This window comes from Drosophila serrata, unplaced genomic scaffold (assembly GCF_035046125.1).
Source record: "Drosophila serrata isolate PLE 108 unplaced genomic scaffold, ASM3504612v1 contig_184, whole genome shotgun sequence".
Lineage (NCBI taxonomy): Eukaryota > Metazoa > Arthropoda > Insecta > Diptera > Drosophilidae > Drosophila > Drosophila serrata.
The window spans coordinates 465,819-481,661 of record NW_028257082.1 but is presented as its reverse complement, the minus strand read 5'-3'; the positions used below and the strand labels follow the sequence as shown (position 1 = coordinate 481,661).

Genomic DNA, 15,843 nt, shown 5'->3' with positions numbered 1-15,843 from the left:
TGTATGTATGTATGCGCAATGACACAAAATACACACACCGCTACACGCACACTTTAACTGTGAAAAAAAAACACAGTCGTATCTTGTTACCTACTTTTGCCAGATAACCTCTTCTATCTTTACTCCCCTCCCCGTTTGAAAATCCAACTATTTGAAATGTGCAAATAACCGAGGGCTAACACAGCGTTTCTTATCCACCAGACGGGCGTCGTCCAGCTTCAAGCACAACACATCCTTCGTGGCCCGGCTGCCCACCATCCGGCGGCACAAGAGCCAGACGATCCAGACTCCGGGTGGAGGCGATGGCAGCGGTATATCCAAGCCGCCGGGCTCCTCGAGGGCATCCACGAGATATACCCGCACCATACGGGACATCAATGCGTCCGTGGAGAATCTGGGTAAGTTTCCTGGGGCCATCCTGGGTGACTCCTTTCCTATTTCCGTTTATGTTTCCCCATTTCCATTCCATTGCGAATTTCTGTTTGCACACAATCCACACACACGCACACGCACACACACACGCACACACACACACACGAAAACACTGAACTCTTACAGATCTTAAGAGGATATCAAAGTGCGTTTCGTGATTGTAAACAGAGTTTTGAAATGGTTTCAGAAAGAGATTTGAAATCTATAAAAAAAAAGGAAGAAGCTCCCTACTTCATTAAAAAGTTGATTATGAATTTAAAAATATTTAAATACTTTTATCAATTGCCAAAGTATGTTCTTACTAGTTATAAAATATCACAGAATTCTCCCTTTATTTAATTTAAAAAAATGTTTACTTTTTAAAAAAGGGTATGTACCCTTTAATGCTCAAGTTATTTAAATAATTCCGATGACAAATTATAGTTTTAAAAGTTAAGCATCATCATTAATTTAAGGAAACCCCCATTTAAACTCTGACCTACTGTAACGAAACGCACTGTATGACCCCAGCATGTTGTTCTTTCCAACTTTATTATTGCTGAGCAAATAATAACAGAAAAATCAGGATTTCTTTTGCTATTTACGCAGTTTTCCCAATTTTCCCCTCAAACAAGACAAATCACACTCTCCCCCACACAAGAGATGAAAAGCAAAATTAAAACTAAATTAAATTAAATTGAAAGATATTTACTATAATTTATTTTGAGGAAATATATATTTGCTTTCTTTCGCTTTTATTTTGTTATGCATGCAACGTTCTGTAATAAATTTCACTTAAACAAATTGTCATTAAACTAGCCATTAATCAAACAATAAACAATTCTAGTCAGCATTGATGTGATATTAATTGAAACATTGCGACTCTATAATTGTTTTTGGAAGACTATAAATATGGCATTTGAATTGACATATTATTGCATTCATGGGACTTTACGCATTAATTAATTACAGATTGAGTAGTTTGAGACATAAAATTCATTGTCAAAAACTACCGAAACTTCAAGGAAATTAAGATCCATAGTTATAAACTTTTCTAATAAATATTACAAGTAACAGGTTAACAATTGAAATAAACTAAATAACTATTAATTAAAAATAATAATTCAAATTCCCGATTAAGGATTATAATATTCTCATTACTTCTAACACCCTAACATAAACCTCATCGAAAACCTGCGAATAAAGCTCAAAAGCTTACTTGAATTTACCAACAAACAATGCATTAACTAAAGCAAAGTTTAAATAACAATTTAACAAAAAAACAAGAAAAGATTTTTGTTGTTGTACTTAGAAGTTGGATGTTTTGATTTCTCACTTGTGGTGCATAATCTTGGTTTTATTTTTCCCATATTTATTTTCGCAACCGTGTTGAATGTTCCAATATTGTACGACCCATAGAGTATAGAGTGTACCATGTACCGTGTCTCTCGAATCATAGATATATATATATATATATATATATATCAACCTATACACATATTGGCAACCAATCCGATTTCAGTTACAGTTACCAAAACGCAGCTCCTAAGGGTGGAGTTTAATTTTCGAGTTTAATTGTTTTCGATTTGAAAATTTTGCAGAGGTAGTACAAAACGGCAAATCCATGAATCCAAGTTTCAGCGAAGATTCAGTCGCTGAAACCACTTGCTTAAAAAATATAAAAAATTCAGACGGTAAGTCTACAAGGTCCTCTCCCCCAGGTCCTACAATACGAATATCCAATATCAGATTTACTATATCTCACACTATATTGTATTTGAGTGTTGTGGTTGTGTCAATGTTGTGAATCCAATGCATCCCAGAGATAAGATTGATTGAACTTTGAATTGATGTTGTTTGTTGGTTGGTTGCCTAACACGACTCCCCCTCGACATCCCGCCCCGGGCTCCTCTTCCTCCTATAATCCAGACACTTGTCTTGACTTAACACACTCAGCCAGCCAGCAGCCATCGATGTTGGGTAACAACAGCAGCCAGCTCAGCGCCAGTGCCGGCTCCTTGGCCCAGTTTCCAGAGGATCAGCCCTCAACGGACTGTGTCATCGAGGTGGACGAGGATCCGGCTGGTTCCGGGCATCAAGGAGCCGGAGTCGAGGAGCAGGCCAAGCGTGAGAATCGGCACCTGACCATACCGGTGGTGCTCTATGGTTTCCTTGCCGGCAACTTCTTGGGCTCTACGTTTTCCCTGCGCTCGCCACGAGTGGCACCGGCCAACGATCAGGACTTGGAGGATGCGGCCCGAGGTCAACAGGATATGTGCCAACGGAGCAACACTCTGCCGCTGCCCGTAACCAAGGCGAGTCCTGGCAGCAGTCCAGGTCATGGACGAACGGGTCGCTTCTTTGCCGCGGCCACACACTTCCTGGAAACTGGATTCTCACAGCCCACCGAAGCGGCAAGTGCGTGTGTGGAGAGTATCGCCAGGAGTAGCGTCCAGTCCTCTGCCTGTGCTAGGATTGCATGAAGTCCTTTACGATTCCCCTCCCAATAAGTAGTAGAGTGTCCCCCTTCCCGGCAGAAGCTTGTTTTGTAGTCGTAGTAGGTAATCGGTGCCACTTGAATCTCCACCTGATGACTATCCATATCCACATCCACATCCACATCCACATCCGGATCCCAACCATCCATCCATCCATCACACAGCGACACCTCACGCCACAACGCTTGCTTCAGTATCTCCAGGCTGAAGGATAACGATTATGATCCTTCGGCCTCGCATTTACCCAACTAACCAACTAAGGCTCTCTCTATCTCTTTCTATATATCTTTATCTACATCTATAACTATATATCTACGTCTATATCTCTCGTTAACATATTAATGATAATCCATGTGTATTTACTAATTGTTCCATATGTGTGTGTAACGGTAATTTTGTATGTGTTGTTGTATATTTGCGTTGACGTTGACTTGATTAACCATATCCAAACCAAAAATAAAAAATAAAAAACAAAAAACCAAACCAAAAATAACCAACAAGCGAAGCTAGCAACCAAAACCTAACGCACAAGTCAATCTCTCTGATTCACAAATTGCCCGCAGATGAGGATGAGGAGCCGCGCTGCACGCAGCTAACCAATCGGCACAAGACAGCCATTCGATTTATACGTAAGGTGAGTTTGGATTTTTGTTTGGGGATTCCCCCAATCCCTTCAGGGAATCAAATCTTTATTTTGGCCACTGTTCTTCTCTTGCAGCTCAAGTACTTTGTGGCGCGAAGGAAATTCAAGGAGGCCTTGAAACCCTACGACGTCAAGGATGTCATGGAGCAATATGCGGCCGGTGAGTTCCAAGTTTTTAATTATTATATAAAGCAATTTACTTCAATTCCTTGAAATATCGGTTGTTAAATAATTCCTTATATATAATATTATAATATAAAATAATTATATTTCAGGTCACGTTGACTTGTTGGGTCGCGTTAAGATGCTACATTTGCGGTAAGAATTTTAACAAAATTAAAACTAAAAAACAAGAAAGAAAGTTAACTTCTATAAGCCGAAGTGTGTATATTTATTTTATTACATAACAATTTTTGGAATATTTCAATGCTTAAAAAACTCATAACAGAGCCAAAAAACCTTTAATTTTATTTCGGAAAGCTGTCCCATGCTAGTTTTTATAAGGCTAATAAATCTGCATACTTCATTTAATAAGTCAAAAATTTTAATTTGTTGCCACTTTTTGACAGTTTGTAAAAATTTAAAAAAAATGTCAAAAATTTATTATCTTTCCTACATGCCTAGAAAGATTCGCCTGTTGATGCAAAAACTCCTTCACATATTTATAAGCTTCTGATTAAAATTATAATACCCTGAGAGGGTATAAAAATATATCTTCTTAAGATGGGTCTAGCGCATACATGGCGTATACTTAACGTGAAAGCCCTTAAATTACGTATACGTCATGTGTGTCTTATAGAAGAAGAGTTTAAGATGTAAAAAGATAAGTAGTTTCATTTTAAAAGCAAGTTTAGCGTTTCAATTATAAGAAAGAATCGGAAATTGGTCATAACTAAGCCTCAAATATTTAATATTTATAAATAAAGTTTTAAAAACTCATAACTCAGCCAAAAAGGCTTTAATTTCAAATCGGAAAGCTGTTCTATATTAGTTTTTAGTAGTTTAATAAATCTGCATACTCAATTTAAAATTTTAAAAATTACAAATTTTTCCCAATTTTTGAAAATATTAATGATATATAAAAATTAATAAATTTGAAAAAATTGGCAAAAATTTTTTATTTTTCCTACATGCCTAGAAAGATTCGCCTGTTGATGCTGATCAAGAATATATATGATTTATGGGGTCGGAAATGCCTGCTTCGCTGCTTTACAAGCTTCTGACTAATATTATAATACTATTCTTTGGGTCGATATATTTTTTTAATATATTTTTTTTATATAACAATTTTCCAAAAAAGAATTAATATTAATTCGGAAACATGTCCTATGTTAGTTTTTATAAGGTTAACAGATCTGCATACTCAAATTAGAGTTTTTAAAAAAATCTAGTGTTTATAAATGCATGACAATTTAATGTTATTTTATTATATTATTATTTACCAACAGTTTGGATCAAATCCTGGGCAAACAAGGGTCCAAGGCCAAGGACGTTTATGCATCTAAAATAAGCTTAGCCTCCCGCGTGGTTAAAGTCGAGCGGCAGGTGAGATCTTAGTTAAAAAAATAAACGAAATGAAATATATATGTAAATTACAACCGATTTTTAGGTCGCTGATATCGAAGAGAAGCTGGACGTGCTGATCAAGGCGTACATGGAGGATCGTGATAGATTCCTGGCTCTTCCGCTGCCAGCCAAGCCCAAAATACATTCCATTAGTCCTAACCACAAGCCCCTGCATCACGCCCACAACCTGGCCATGATCGATGTGTGGAAACGCACCGCGGCCCTCAGTGTGCATCCGGAGCAGGTGACCACCGCGGCCATCACCACACCGCTGCTGAATCCCTCCTCGGTGACCGATGGCCCCGAGCTGCGATCCCTGACATCCACACAAACGGCCACGACGACAACGGATGCGATCGCCACACAAACCCCGATGCCGCCGCACATGCAGCATACAGCGACCAATACAAAGGTGAAAACTTAAATATTTGTTAAAAAATATATATATAAGTTATATAATTATTATGTGCAGTCTTCCGTGCTTAACTCATATCAGCTGGGGTCTGACAAGCAGCAGCACAATGATGTTTTTATGACTGAATTAGAGAATAGAACCAAAAAACGTGTTACGTTAAGGTGACTACAGATTTTAATTAAATATTGTTTATAATATAAAAATATATATATTCCATGTTAAAGCCTACAAAGATCCACATCGGAGCCGTATAGCAAGCAGGAGCAACGCATCAATATACCCGATGAGGGAGCCGAATCCCTAGACAGCAGTGCAAAGCCTACGCCGCCAGATAGTTCAAGTAATTAAATTTGTTAATAGTTTGGTTCAAGAACTAACTTAACCCACCTCATCATTTACATATTAATTTATTTTATTTGCTTGCTCAATTTTAAACGATTTTAATAAATGCATGTGTACCTGTTTAATTGTTCGTTATTTTTTATTTAGAACTATTGTTTCTTTTACGATTGAATGATTTAAAAATATTGAATAACTCATTTGGCTTCATTGAGACTCTGAAACTTCATTTTTTAACATATTCATCAGAAATTTTGTGAGTCACATTAGTGGTTGAGCATGGGGACTTTCACTTAACAAAAAGAATAACAAACGTTTAAAACAATCTTCCATTTAGTTATACTAATCGATGAGTACGAGGATTTCGAGGAGGAGGATCTGAACTGTGAAGGTGAAATGGAACATTTCCCCTCCTGGGAGATCGACAGTGATATTGGAGTGGATGTGGACGTGGATGCGGATGCCGATGGTGACTGTGATGAGTCCACTGAGGACACAGCCCTGCTGCAGTGTGCCACGCGCACAGCCATTGTTATAACACCAATTAGCCCAGTAAGTCTTGGCTTATTAAAATACATATTTTATTTTATAAATAATAATCTCTTTTGCAGGTAAGCTCCGCACACAATCTTCAGCAGTTAAATGACCAAACCACAACGCTTAATAAATCAAATTTGCTTCCGCCAGACTCTGGCTAGTTAATTGCAATTAAAGTTTAGCCTAAAACGTAGCTATTATTATTATCATTAGAATATAGTATTATGTGTACTATGGAATACATATTAATGTCATTTTCGGACATCATTTGTGTTCAAGTATGGAGTAGCAAAAAAACAAAAATGAAATTTAAATCAAATAAATCTGCTTTAGCAAAGGAAAACTTACTTTACGGCTGTCTCAATGCATAGCATCCTAATTGGGCTAGTCAATATATTCTTCCTCCTCTTCCTCGCCGTCTCCAATTTCTACAAACTCTATATTGCTATCATCATCGATCCGATAGCATCGTTTCTTGGATGTGGATGGGCCATCACTGTCCTCTTCTTCCTCCTCCTGCAGAAGAATAGTGCCTTCGTGCACTTTTCTCACGTGAACATTCAGCTGGGAACTGCTGACGAAGGTGCGCCCGCAACCGCCTTCAAAATAATCACGGCAAACGTACTTGGAACCGTGAGCCCGCTGAATGTGCGTAGTCAGGCCCTGACGACGTCCGAATCTCTTGTTGCACACCTTGCACTCAAAGGCGAAACGCTTGTAGTGCTGACCCAAGATATGAACGGACAGGGACTTTTTGTTTTTCGTGGTGAAGGTGCACTTCTCGCAGCTGTACAACTGACCATGTAGCTGGAAGGGTAAAGTCAGTGTTAGAGTGAAATGCCAGAAAATATATAATAGTTTAATAACAGTCATTAATATTTACCCTTTGATGAGCCTCCATTTCGCTTTTATGATAAAATCCCTTCTCGCAAACACCGCAGGCATAGCGTTTCTTGTTTGAATGCACAACATTAACATGCGTGTCGTAATTTCGACGATTTTTGACAATCTTAAAGCACTCCGGGCATTCGATGGGTTCATGCCAGTAGGCATGGTGCTTGTCCAAGGCATCCTGGCTCTTATAAGAAGCATTGCACAACGAACATACAACGTTGTCTGGAAAAAGACAAAAGAAACAGTTAAGCTTAAAAAAGAAAAGGCGGAGAGGTGTTGCCAGTGAACACACCATTATTGTGGCTCCTTGCCACATGAACAGACAAGGACATTTTTGAGCGACACTGCTTTAAGCAGAACTGACAAATCCAATCCTGTCCAGACTTTGAGGCCTTATCTGTCTGCTTATCCGAAGATTCGTGGGTGCGCCGCTTGTGCGTGTACAACGAGTTCCAGTTCACATAGGCCTCCCTGCAGTCCTACAAATATTAATTGATGGATGTTATTTAATTTTCGTATTTAAAAGTTGTTGGTACTCACCGACTGATCGCACATATAGAATACACAAATCTCCAGCTTTCGATGCGCCGAATCCGATCGCAGTTTCTGAAAGTTGCGCAGGTGATGGCGGTATTGTTTCATATGTGGAAAATCCTTGCCACACGGCTGGCACCAGAATAGCCCATTCTTATGGATTCCCGACGCGCGATGCGCTTGCAGATCGGACTTTTGCTTAAAGTACGAGGAACAGTATTCGCAGATATAGGCATCGCGTAGCATCTCCGTATATATCTTAGCAGCAAAACAGGGCGAATTCTTGGTTCCCGCATGTTCAGCCAACTTTTCTTTGCTATCGCTCAGCAGGCCGCAATTGCTGCATACGTGCAAATCCCGCTCAATAATTAGATGCTTCTTCATATGAATGCTGTAGGTTGCTTCGCTACCAAACTCTCGGGAACAGAGCTCGCAGCTAATGATGCTGCCATGCATTGAGCGCTAAAAAATTTAAAACCACCATCGATAAACATCTCTAGTTCAGATCGTTAATATAGACTTACCATGTGTCCAGCTAGGCGACCTCGGGACTCAAAGACCGCCATGCATTCGCCGCAGTGATAGCTAGTGCTGCTAACATTGGCATGCGACTTATTGTGCTCCATGAACACGCCGGGATCCCGGAAAGTTCGATCGCAACTGAATAGATAAAAATAAATTAATCAAATGAATTTGTGATTATATTTAAAGAATAAGAGCATTTACAGGTCGCAAAACAAAGTGCCCACAGGCTCATGGGAGTAGTTTAAGTGTTGGAACAGCTCATCGATGTTGGTGCTGGCATAATCACAGACAAAGCAGGCGCGAGGCCTATGCTTCTCCAAATGGAATTGATTGTGAAAATTGAAACTGAAATAAAAATAAACTACAGTTGTGGTATTTAAAGTATTTAAGAATATGTAAGAGACCTACCGCTTCCAGGAGGGAAACTCCTGTGCACACATTTCACAATATAGGCGAACGCCGCGCTTCTTTTTGATCATATGAGCGCAAGAGTGTTTGTTATACTGCAAAATGTTTGAGAAAGTCATCTTGCACTCCGGACAGCTGCCGTAAATGGGGATTCTGAAATGAAAAATGATTACTATTTATTATATTGGATTTCTCAGAGATTTATAGCACTCACTCAGCTACGGGAGCATGCAAAACAACCAGATGCATGGCCAGAAATTTGCTGCCCTTTAACTCCTTGTTGCAGCCATCAATGGGACACTTGTAGGCATTACCCCGAGATTTGTGCGACTTGAGCGTATGACTTAGAAGACTCTCAAAGGTGGTAAACTTCTGGGAACAGTGTTTGCACACCGTGGGCCATTCAAAGGTCAGTTTCTCGAAGCTGGTTTTCACAACTGTGGACAAGTACTCGGCAATGTCACCAATGTCATCCTCTGCAATAGAAAATGTGTAACAATAAATAATAGTTTGATTTTAGGCGATTCTTTACATACTTTCTTTGATCATCACAAAGTCGAATAGAATCACGTGGCTCTCTTCGGTTTCTCCCTCACTCTGGCTCTCTTCGGCTTGAACTGTTATCTTAGCTGATGATCGACCCTTTGCTTCGATCTTTACATTCTCCACAGATGGCTCCAAAATATCTGAAACAAGTAAAAGTTAGTTTGGGAATATACTTGGGACTTGTCCAGTGTTAAACAAACCTTCTTGCTCAAATATATAAACATCTTCATCTAGACTAGGCTGCCGCACTGCTTTCTTGTTTAAGAGAACAACTTTCCTTTGGGTTTTCTGCTTCTCTGGCATGGAAGCGACTTCTATTGCTTTTACTTCCTCGCAGAAGGGCTCAGTTTCGTCTGCCACTTCCTCGCACATGGCCTCATCTTCGTCGAGGAGGTTTTGTATGAGGACACTAATATGTTCCTGATCTGTGTCCTTTGGCTTTGCAGGCGATGCTTCCTTGGTGGGTTTCACCGGCTCCTTGGCTCGCCCTGAAGGTTTGGATGGAACAGGCAATACCTGAGGTGGCGGAACTCTTTTGCTGATCCGAGCACTTGGTTCCCTGGTGGGAAGAGGAGGAGCACGAGCAGGCTTCGGAATCTTTTCTTTCTTGACAGCGGCAGCAGCGGGTGCAGGTTTAGTGTCAGGCTTGACAACGACCGGTATGACAGGATGAACAGGCGACTCAGGTCTTGGATCCTTGATCCCCGCCTTTGCCGCATCCTGTTGTCGCTGCAATTCATCAATATCGAACAGCCGGATGAGCATGTTGACGCACACCTCGCACAGAAGCTGCCTCTGCTGCGGTTTGGGCTCCACATCCAGCTGGAAGTGCTTGGCCAGCAGCGATTGCAGGCCCAACTCCGTGCCGAACTCATCGAAGATCTCCTGGTACCGGAATTTCGGATTGAAAACACTACAATGCAGGCAGCTATTGTTTTTCTGGTTTTCCGACATCTTAATCTTTGTCCATCAGCACAATTTTTCGCGTTAGTGTGTTTTCTATTTTTGGTATATTAACAGCACAACGGTGTTGTGCTCGCGCCAAAAAATTTGGTATTTTACAACATACGGTAGAGTGACCGTTTAGCGCGTTTTTTAAAAGAATATTTGAAATATTTATTTAGAACATTTCAATAACATTATAGAAACATTGTCAATATAGATTTTTTGTGTAAATTTATTAATGTTTCATGTATCCATGCCTCAAAAAAGAAATAATCAAAGTAAGCAAAACTAACTACAAACTTGTAGTTTTATTTATTTATTTTCCAATCTACAAGCAAAGTGTTACAAGTCATCTAAAGAAACTCTAATTAACAAAGTGCTTTAAAGAAATAAATATTCTGTTTTAATATTCCTTGAATTCCTTTATCCTTATAGCCTTTTTATCAACATTTATTCCACTTCCGCAAGCTCCTTTACCTATCATTTTCCATTAATAAAAGGAATCTTAACTGTTGACTCGCTTTAGTAGAGCGAAATAGCTGTATGAGCAGTTAACAATCTGAAATGAAACAATTACAAAAAATATATTATTAAATATTAAAATAAGTAACCTAAACCCCTACAGAGCCAAAGGCCTCAAGGCTGAAGGTGAAGGTGGGATTAAACGTGCGCAACTGTAGAGGCAAATTGAAGCGCTGCATCATGAGCAGGATCATCCGGCGGTTCTCTCGGTTCCATCCCGTCCACTGAGACCTGTAGACGGCGTTGCAGAGCCTAGAACTGTGCAAGGTCACCTCGTTGGAGGCATAACAAATGATGAAAATCTGCCAGACCATCACAAGTTGGTAAATACAGATCTTGGCCATTTGGATGGTGTCACCGTTGGCCACGGACATGGTTGAGAGGCCAAAAAGATTGGAAACCAGGACGAGAACGGAGCACATGAGCTGCACGGAGCCCGGCACTTGGATGAAGAGCTCCACTAGATTTTTATACTCCACAATGCTGTTGTAATAATCGGCACACTCCCGCAATTCCCTTGAGATTCTCTCGTTCTCCTCGGAGTTGGAAGCTGAACCCAACTTTTCCAGCCGCAACTCCAGCATCTGAAGCTGCAGCTTTAGGAATCGAAGCAAAGAAAAGGCCACCGTATCATAGGTGATGTTCAGGAAACAAGTGGGCATCAGGCAGACCGAGTGAAAGAGGTACTGCAGTCCGTAGCAGATCCTTCCTTGGATGTTGCACACCTCAAACATAGTCAGCGGGAGCTCCTCATAGCCGGTGAAGCAGGGAACCAAGAGAATCAATGAAGCCGTTAAAAATGACATGACGCCGTAAAAGTTCCTCATGAGAACTACCACCACTCTGGCCGATTCCATAAGCTCCTTCTCCTCCTCGCTTTTTGTGGCAAACTCCCGGGACCTCATCATCTCAACGAGACCTGCCAGTTTCTGGCACTCCATCTTCAGGTGCATCAGTTTGGTCATGCAGGACATTTCGGTGGCGAACATAAAGAACACCTTTAGGATCTCCCGCACATCGGAAATATTGGTCAACAGCTCCAGGGCAAACAGCAGCAGCATAATGCAGAGGCAAATCAGGAGGAAGGCAAATCGCATGGCTTGGAGGCGACGCTCCTGGTCACTGGCCCAAATGGGGAGTTTCCAAACTCCCAGGATCCCAAAGTACCACATCTGGTACTTGTAGAAGTGCTCCGTTATCTTCTGATGCTGATCCATGACAACGATTTGACTGTCTTTCACTTTTTCGAGAATCCCCCCGACGAACGGCTTATATAGCCCACGAATTCCCACACATTTCCACCAGCTAATGCCAACTAATGAGCCTCATTATGGAAATTGACAACACTGCAAAAATAAATCAAGGGCCAACTTACCGAGCCGAATAACTGGAGGTCGAAGCCAAGGCTGGGATTTAAGGTCCTTATACGCAAAGTCGAGTGCAACCGTTGCATGAACATCAACAGAATACGGCGGTTGGAGCGGTCCCACTCCATCCAACTGGTCTTGTACAGTTCGTGGGGCAGCTCCATGCTGCGATTGGTGACCTCGCTGGAGGGTTAACTATTAGCCATCATAAATATATACAAATTTAATAGCTCCCCTACTCACCCGGCAAAGTAGCACAAAATAAAGATCTGAACCAGCATGCAAGCCTGATAGGTTATCATTTTAAACAGAACGATCTCATCTTCGGAGAGCTGCTTGAAAAGGAATCGATGGATATTATGTTCAACTATAAAATTAGGTTTTAAGGACTCACCAAGGCAATGGCATAAAAGTTGGCCGTCAGGACCAACACGGAACAGAAGATCTGAACCGAAATTGGTTTGCAGAGCAAAAGCTCAACGGTTTCAGTCAACTCCACGATGGCTGTGTGATATCGGATGCACTCCTTCAGCTGCCTCTCCACGACTCCTCTTCCTGAACACGGACCACATCCCATCTTATTCAGTCTCAGTGCCAAAATGTCCAGCTGGCACTTGATAAAGATGAACAGGGAGGAGCAGAGGGAATCAAAGGCAATGTTCGTAACGCAGGAGATGGACAAGGCCAGGCTCTGGTAGCAGTACAGGCACCAATAGCCGGGCGAGCCAGGATGGTCACTAAAAGGATTAAATGTGCTCAGTGGGAGTTGGGACCAATCCAACAACAATTGAGTCCCAAGGATCATGGCCAAGGCGCAAAAGGACAAGGATGCATAGTAATTCCGCTGTTTGCGACTCGTTTCACAGGCAGCCTTAAAGGTCTTCTCTTCCTCGAGACTCTGCGGTCGAAAATCCTCATCATCCAACCGCTTGAATAGCTTCTCCAGAGCCACATTCTTGACCTTAACGCTGATCAGTTTGGTGGTGTGCCCCGCACTGGTGGCCAGCACAAAGATGGCCCTGACCACCTCGGACATGTGGCTTAAGGGGGTAGACCACCCTGACATTTTTTAAAAATATAATTTTTTTTTTTTAATCAATCTTGATGCTGATATTCTTACGGTCATTTTAAGACATCGGGCTTAAAAATATCTCGTTACTTGTGGATTCTACAGCCATTAGAAGTGAGCGCTGCCGGTATACCGTAGAGTACTTTCTTTATCTTCTTTTGCGTTTTTCTCAAAACAACGTTTTTTAAAACGGTGTACATGATTTCTCAAAAACCGCCGGACCGATTCTCTTCAAATTTTTTACACAGCTTCTCTATAATGCCCTCTATGGCATGACGTAGGATTTTTTCGATATGTTTTTTTGTTTTAAAGTTATAAATTTTTAAATCAAAAATTTTGTTAAAAAAAAAAATTTTTTTTTTCAAAGTGCTCCCATTTGCTCAAAAAAAATTATTTCCAAAAACGGCTACGTCATGCTATAGCCATACTTATATAGCTTATAAAGAATTTTTGTTTTTGAATTTCGGATAACAAATGTGGTGTGCAGCATGTACACCATCCGACCATTCCCTAAAAAAAATTCGTTTTTTGACTGGCTATATCTCCGAGGTTCGTAAATATTTTTTTTTCTTTCAATAAGTATTTTTTAGTTTAACATATGTACTTTGATGTACTAATAAATAAAAAGTTGTATTCCCAATAACTTAGTCAAAATGAATTTTTGAAAAACCCTCCAAATTTCATGCGTTCAGGGTGGTCTACCCCCTTAAGTTGCCTACCACGTGTATGATTAGGATTAAGTCGAAGAGCAGCACCCAGAAACCCATTACGTGTACGTAGTTGAGCTGGTGAAAGATTCTCCGCCAGCGTTCCTTCTGCGGCCACAAAGAGAAAATGTTCAGGAAGGCCTTCTGACCCCTGTAGAAGATTTCCACTTGTTTTTCCATTTGAATTCAGTTTAAGGTTTTCTGATTTGGAAGAAGTCCTTTTATATCTTCTCTATAAGCGTTTAAAATGTCATTAAGAGACTACTAATCGGTTAACTAATCGTTCTGGCGTGCCTTTCACTGAGCAATAATTAAAAGGTTTTATAAGTTTAATTACTTATATAGAATTTAGTTCCTTCATAAATATCAAATATAAGTATCATAAATTCAAGATCATTTTTAATTTGTTTACTAATTTTATTTTGCATCTAATTAAACGCTTTAACATTCGTTTTCATTAAATAAACCCTTTTTGCCACTGTGTATTCCCTCTTAGACAACAAATTTTCGCATTTTCAGCTTAAGTGCGTCCGTTTATTAAAAATATTAAATTATTCAAACGGTGATTATTACGCAAGCCAGTTGGGCAAAGAGTCCTTCCTAAAATATGCATAAAGGACATCCCCCCTTCATTTTTTTTAGAACGGAAAATTCTTGGGATCGCAGCAGAAGGTGTATCCATTATAGGCATTATTCGCAAGACTCAAGGGGCAGTAAACCTGTCTGCAAATATTCGGGCATTTCGGTTTCTCGCTTTTAAAAGTGTTATTGTAGGTGAGAAAGACATAAAGTCCATTCCCCTGGTCATCACGCACCACCTTATAAGTCCACTCTGGCACTGGGATCTTAGAGCCGGCCAGGAAAGCAGCCTTATAGTCACCATTGGCATCTGGTAACTCCAGGATGCCGATTCCACCGGACTTGACACGGAAATAGCTCGATGGCGGCACCTGACTGCGCACCCAGCGCTCGATCTTCTCCCAGTTGCCATCGTTAATCGACTTGAACTGCGGCACCACATTCAGGTAGCGAAAGGTACTGCTCATTTGATCAACAAAGAGGAAGTCCGCCGAAGCCACCAAATGACCTCGATTAATGACCAGAGATCTAACATTTAGCAAGTAGGTCTGGGCATTGCCATAGATGCAGTTGAAGGCAAAGTAAATGTTGGACTTTAGGTACGCTGATGCCTCGAGGGGACTGAACATTTGATCAGCCACAAATTCCACGAAAGGTCTTTTCGGAACTGTCGGTTTAAAAGGATAATTATAATAATATTAAATCAATATCAATCAACTCACAGAAGCTCTTGTAGTAGACATCGCTCTGCGAGTATAAAACCTGTCCAAGTCGTCCATCGAAACAGGTTCGATAAAGTTCCAAGTTCCGTCCCCTAATCTCATAGCCAACGGAATATAAGGTTCCGGGACAATCATTACCCCGGATTTGCATCAACATTGGTTGCATCGGATTGCTGCATCTCATGGGCAGGGGATTGGAGAATTTCCCGTTGTCCAGACACTGCGTCTCCACCATATCCGAGGGATTGCAATACATGAATAGGGTGACACCATTTGGTACGGTTTCCTTGCGCTGCAATTGGATGGAACCACTGGCATCGCAATAGGTGAATATGCGATTCGTTTGCTCCACCATATACTGAGATATATGACAATCGCCCTGCACTTGCCAAACTGCCCCTGAGATCGAGGTGAAAATTTGTAAAAGAAATATTTTATTAAGCTTACCTAAAGTGCAGCAAAAGAGGAGCAGAATGATGTGGTAACCATCCATCTTTATCTAGAACTTTAATTACTATAAAATTTTGAAAATATATCCAAAAGAAAACTGAATAGAATGAAGGCTTATATCATACTAAAGCTTTTGGGGGGAACCCCGAATTATATTTCTATAAGT

The 15,843-nt window shown here is 40.7% G+C and overlaps 5 protein-coding genes across 44 annotated transcripts in view; 1 reads left to right on the top strand and 4 right to left on the bottom strand.

Annotated features, from left to right (window-relative positions):
* KCNQ (KCNQ potassium channel) overlaps positions 1 to 6,756 on the top strand; it is a 46,894-nt gene extending 40,138 nt beyond the window's left edge. For 6 of the 38 annotated variants that reach the window (XM_086827681.1, XM_086827679.1, XM_086827671.1 and 3 more), the window contains 11 exons: positions 202 to 398; positions 2,368 to 2,829; positions 3,416 to 3,543; positions 3,628 to 3,712; positions 3,828 to 3,870; positions 5,001 to 5,097; positions 5,162 to 5,530; positions 5,591 to 5,694; positions 5,758 to 5,873; positions 6,210 to 6,424; positions 6,484 to 6,756. In XM_086827681.1, coding sequence (XP_086683807.1) covers positions 202 to 398; positions 2,368 to 2,829; positions 3,416 to 3,543; positions 3,628 to 3,712; positions 3,828 to 3,870; positions 5,001 to 5,097; positions 5,162 to 5,530; positions 5,591 to 5,694; positions 5,758 to 5,873; positions 6,210 to 6,424; positions 6,484 to 6,570 — 1,903 coding nt within the window. In that variant the 3' untranslated portion in view covers positions 6,571 to 6,756. Of the gene's footprint in view, positions 1 to 201; positions 399 to 2,012; positions 2,106 to 2,367; positions 2,830 to 3,415; positions 3,544 to 3,627; positions 3,713 to 3,827; positions 3,871 to 5,000; positions 5,098 to 5,161; positions 5,531 to 5,590; positions 5,695 to 5,757; positions 5,874 to 6,209; positions 6,425 to 6,483 lie in introns of all 38 variants that reach the window. The other 32 variants (XM_020945471.2, XM_086827694.1, XM_086827685.1 and 29 more) reach the window with 10 other exon arrangements.
* LOC110178348 (zinc finger protein 532) lies at positions 6,432 to 10,402 on the bottom strand. 3 transcript variants are annotated; one of them, XM_086827706.1, is made up of 11 exons: positions 9,518 to 10,402; positions 9,307 to 9,463; positions 8,985 to 9,246; positions 8,771 to 8,923; positions 8,564 to 8,707; positions 8,362 to 8,497; positions 7,844 to 8,299; positions 7,596 to 7,782; positions 7,293 to 7,525; positions 6,758 to 7,216; positions 6,432 to 6,592 (listed from the first exon to the last, which is right to left on the bottom strand). In XM_086827706.1, the coding sequence occupies exons 1-10, from the start codon at positions 10,268 to 10,270 to the stop codon at positions 6,794 to 6,796; spliced, it is 2,904 nt and encodes a 967-aa protein (XP_086683832.1). In that variant the 5' UTR covers positions 10,271 to 10,402; the 3' UTR covers positions 6,432 to 6,592; positions 6,758 to 6,793. The 3 variants fall into 3 exon arrangements, with proteins under 3 accessions (XP_086683832.1, XP_086683833.1, XP_086683831.1); XM_086827707.1 differs by having other exon boundaries at positions 6,432 to 7,216; positions 9,307 to 9,456; positions 9,517 to 10,402; XM_086827705.1 differs by having other exon boundaries at positions 6,432 to 7,216.
* A 294-nt stretch (positions 10,403 to 10,696) lies between these two features.
* Positions 10,697 to 12,000, bottom strand: LOC110178369 (odorant receptor 46a). The gene is made up of 2 exons (XM_020945506.2): positions 10,885 to 12,000; positions 10,697 to 10,820 (listed from the first exon to the last, which is right to left on the bottom strand). Exons 1-2 carry the CDS (start codon positions 11,998 to 12,000, stop codon positions 10,767 to 10,769), a joined length of 1,170 nt encoding a protein of 389 aa, XP_020801165.2. The 3' UTR covers positions 10,697 to 10,766.
* A 98-nt stretch (positions 12,001 to 12,098) lies between these two features.
* On the bottom strand, positions 12,099 to 14,248 carry LOC110178218 (odorant receptor 46a-like). Its single transcript, XM_086829156.1, has 4 exons — positions 13,922 to 14,248; positions 12,545 to 13,190; positions 12,394 to 12,482; positions 12,099 to 12,333 (listed from the first exon to the last, which is right to left on the bottom strand). The coding sequence occupies exons 1-4, from the start codon at positions 14,104 to 14,106 to the stop codon at positions 12,099 to 12,101; spliced, it is 1,155 nt and encodes a 384-aa protein (XP_086685282.1). The 5' UTR covers positions 14,107 to 14,248.
* Positions 14,249 to 14,322: 74 nt separating this feature from the next.
* On the bottom strand, positions 14,323 to 15,720 carry LOC110178219 (salivary endonuclease). Its single transcript, XM_086827669.1, has 2 exons — positions 15,228 to 15,720; positions 14,323 to 15,172 (listed from the first exon to the last, which is right to left on the bottom strand). The coding sequence occupies exons 1-2, from the start codon at positions 15,718 to 15,720 to the stop codon at positions 14,565 to 14,567; spliced, it is 1,101 nt and encodes a 366-aa protein (XP_086683795.1). The 3' UTR covers positions 14,323 to 14,564.
* Positions 15,721 to 15,843: the final 123 nt, after the last annotated feature.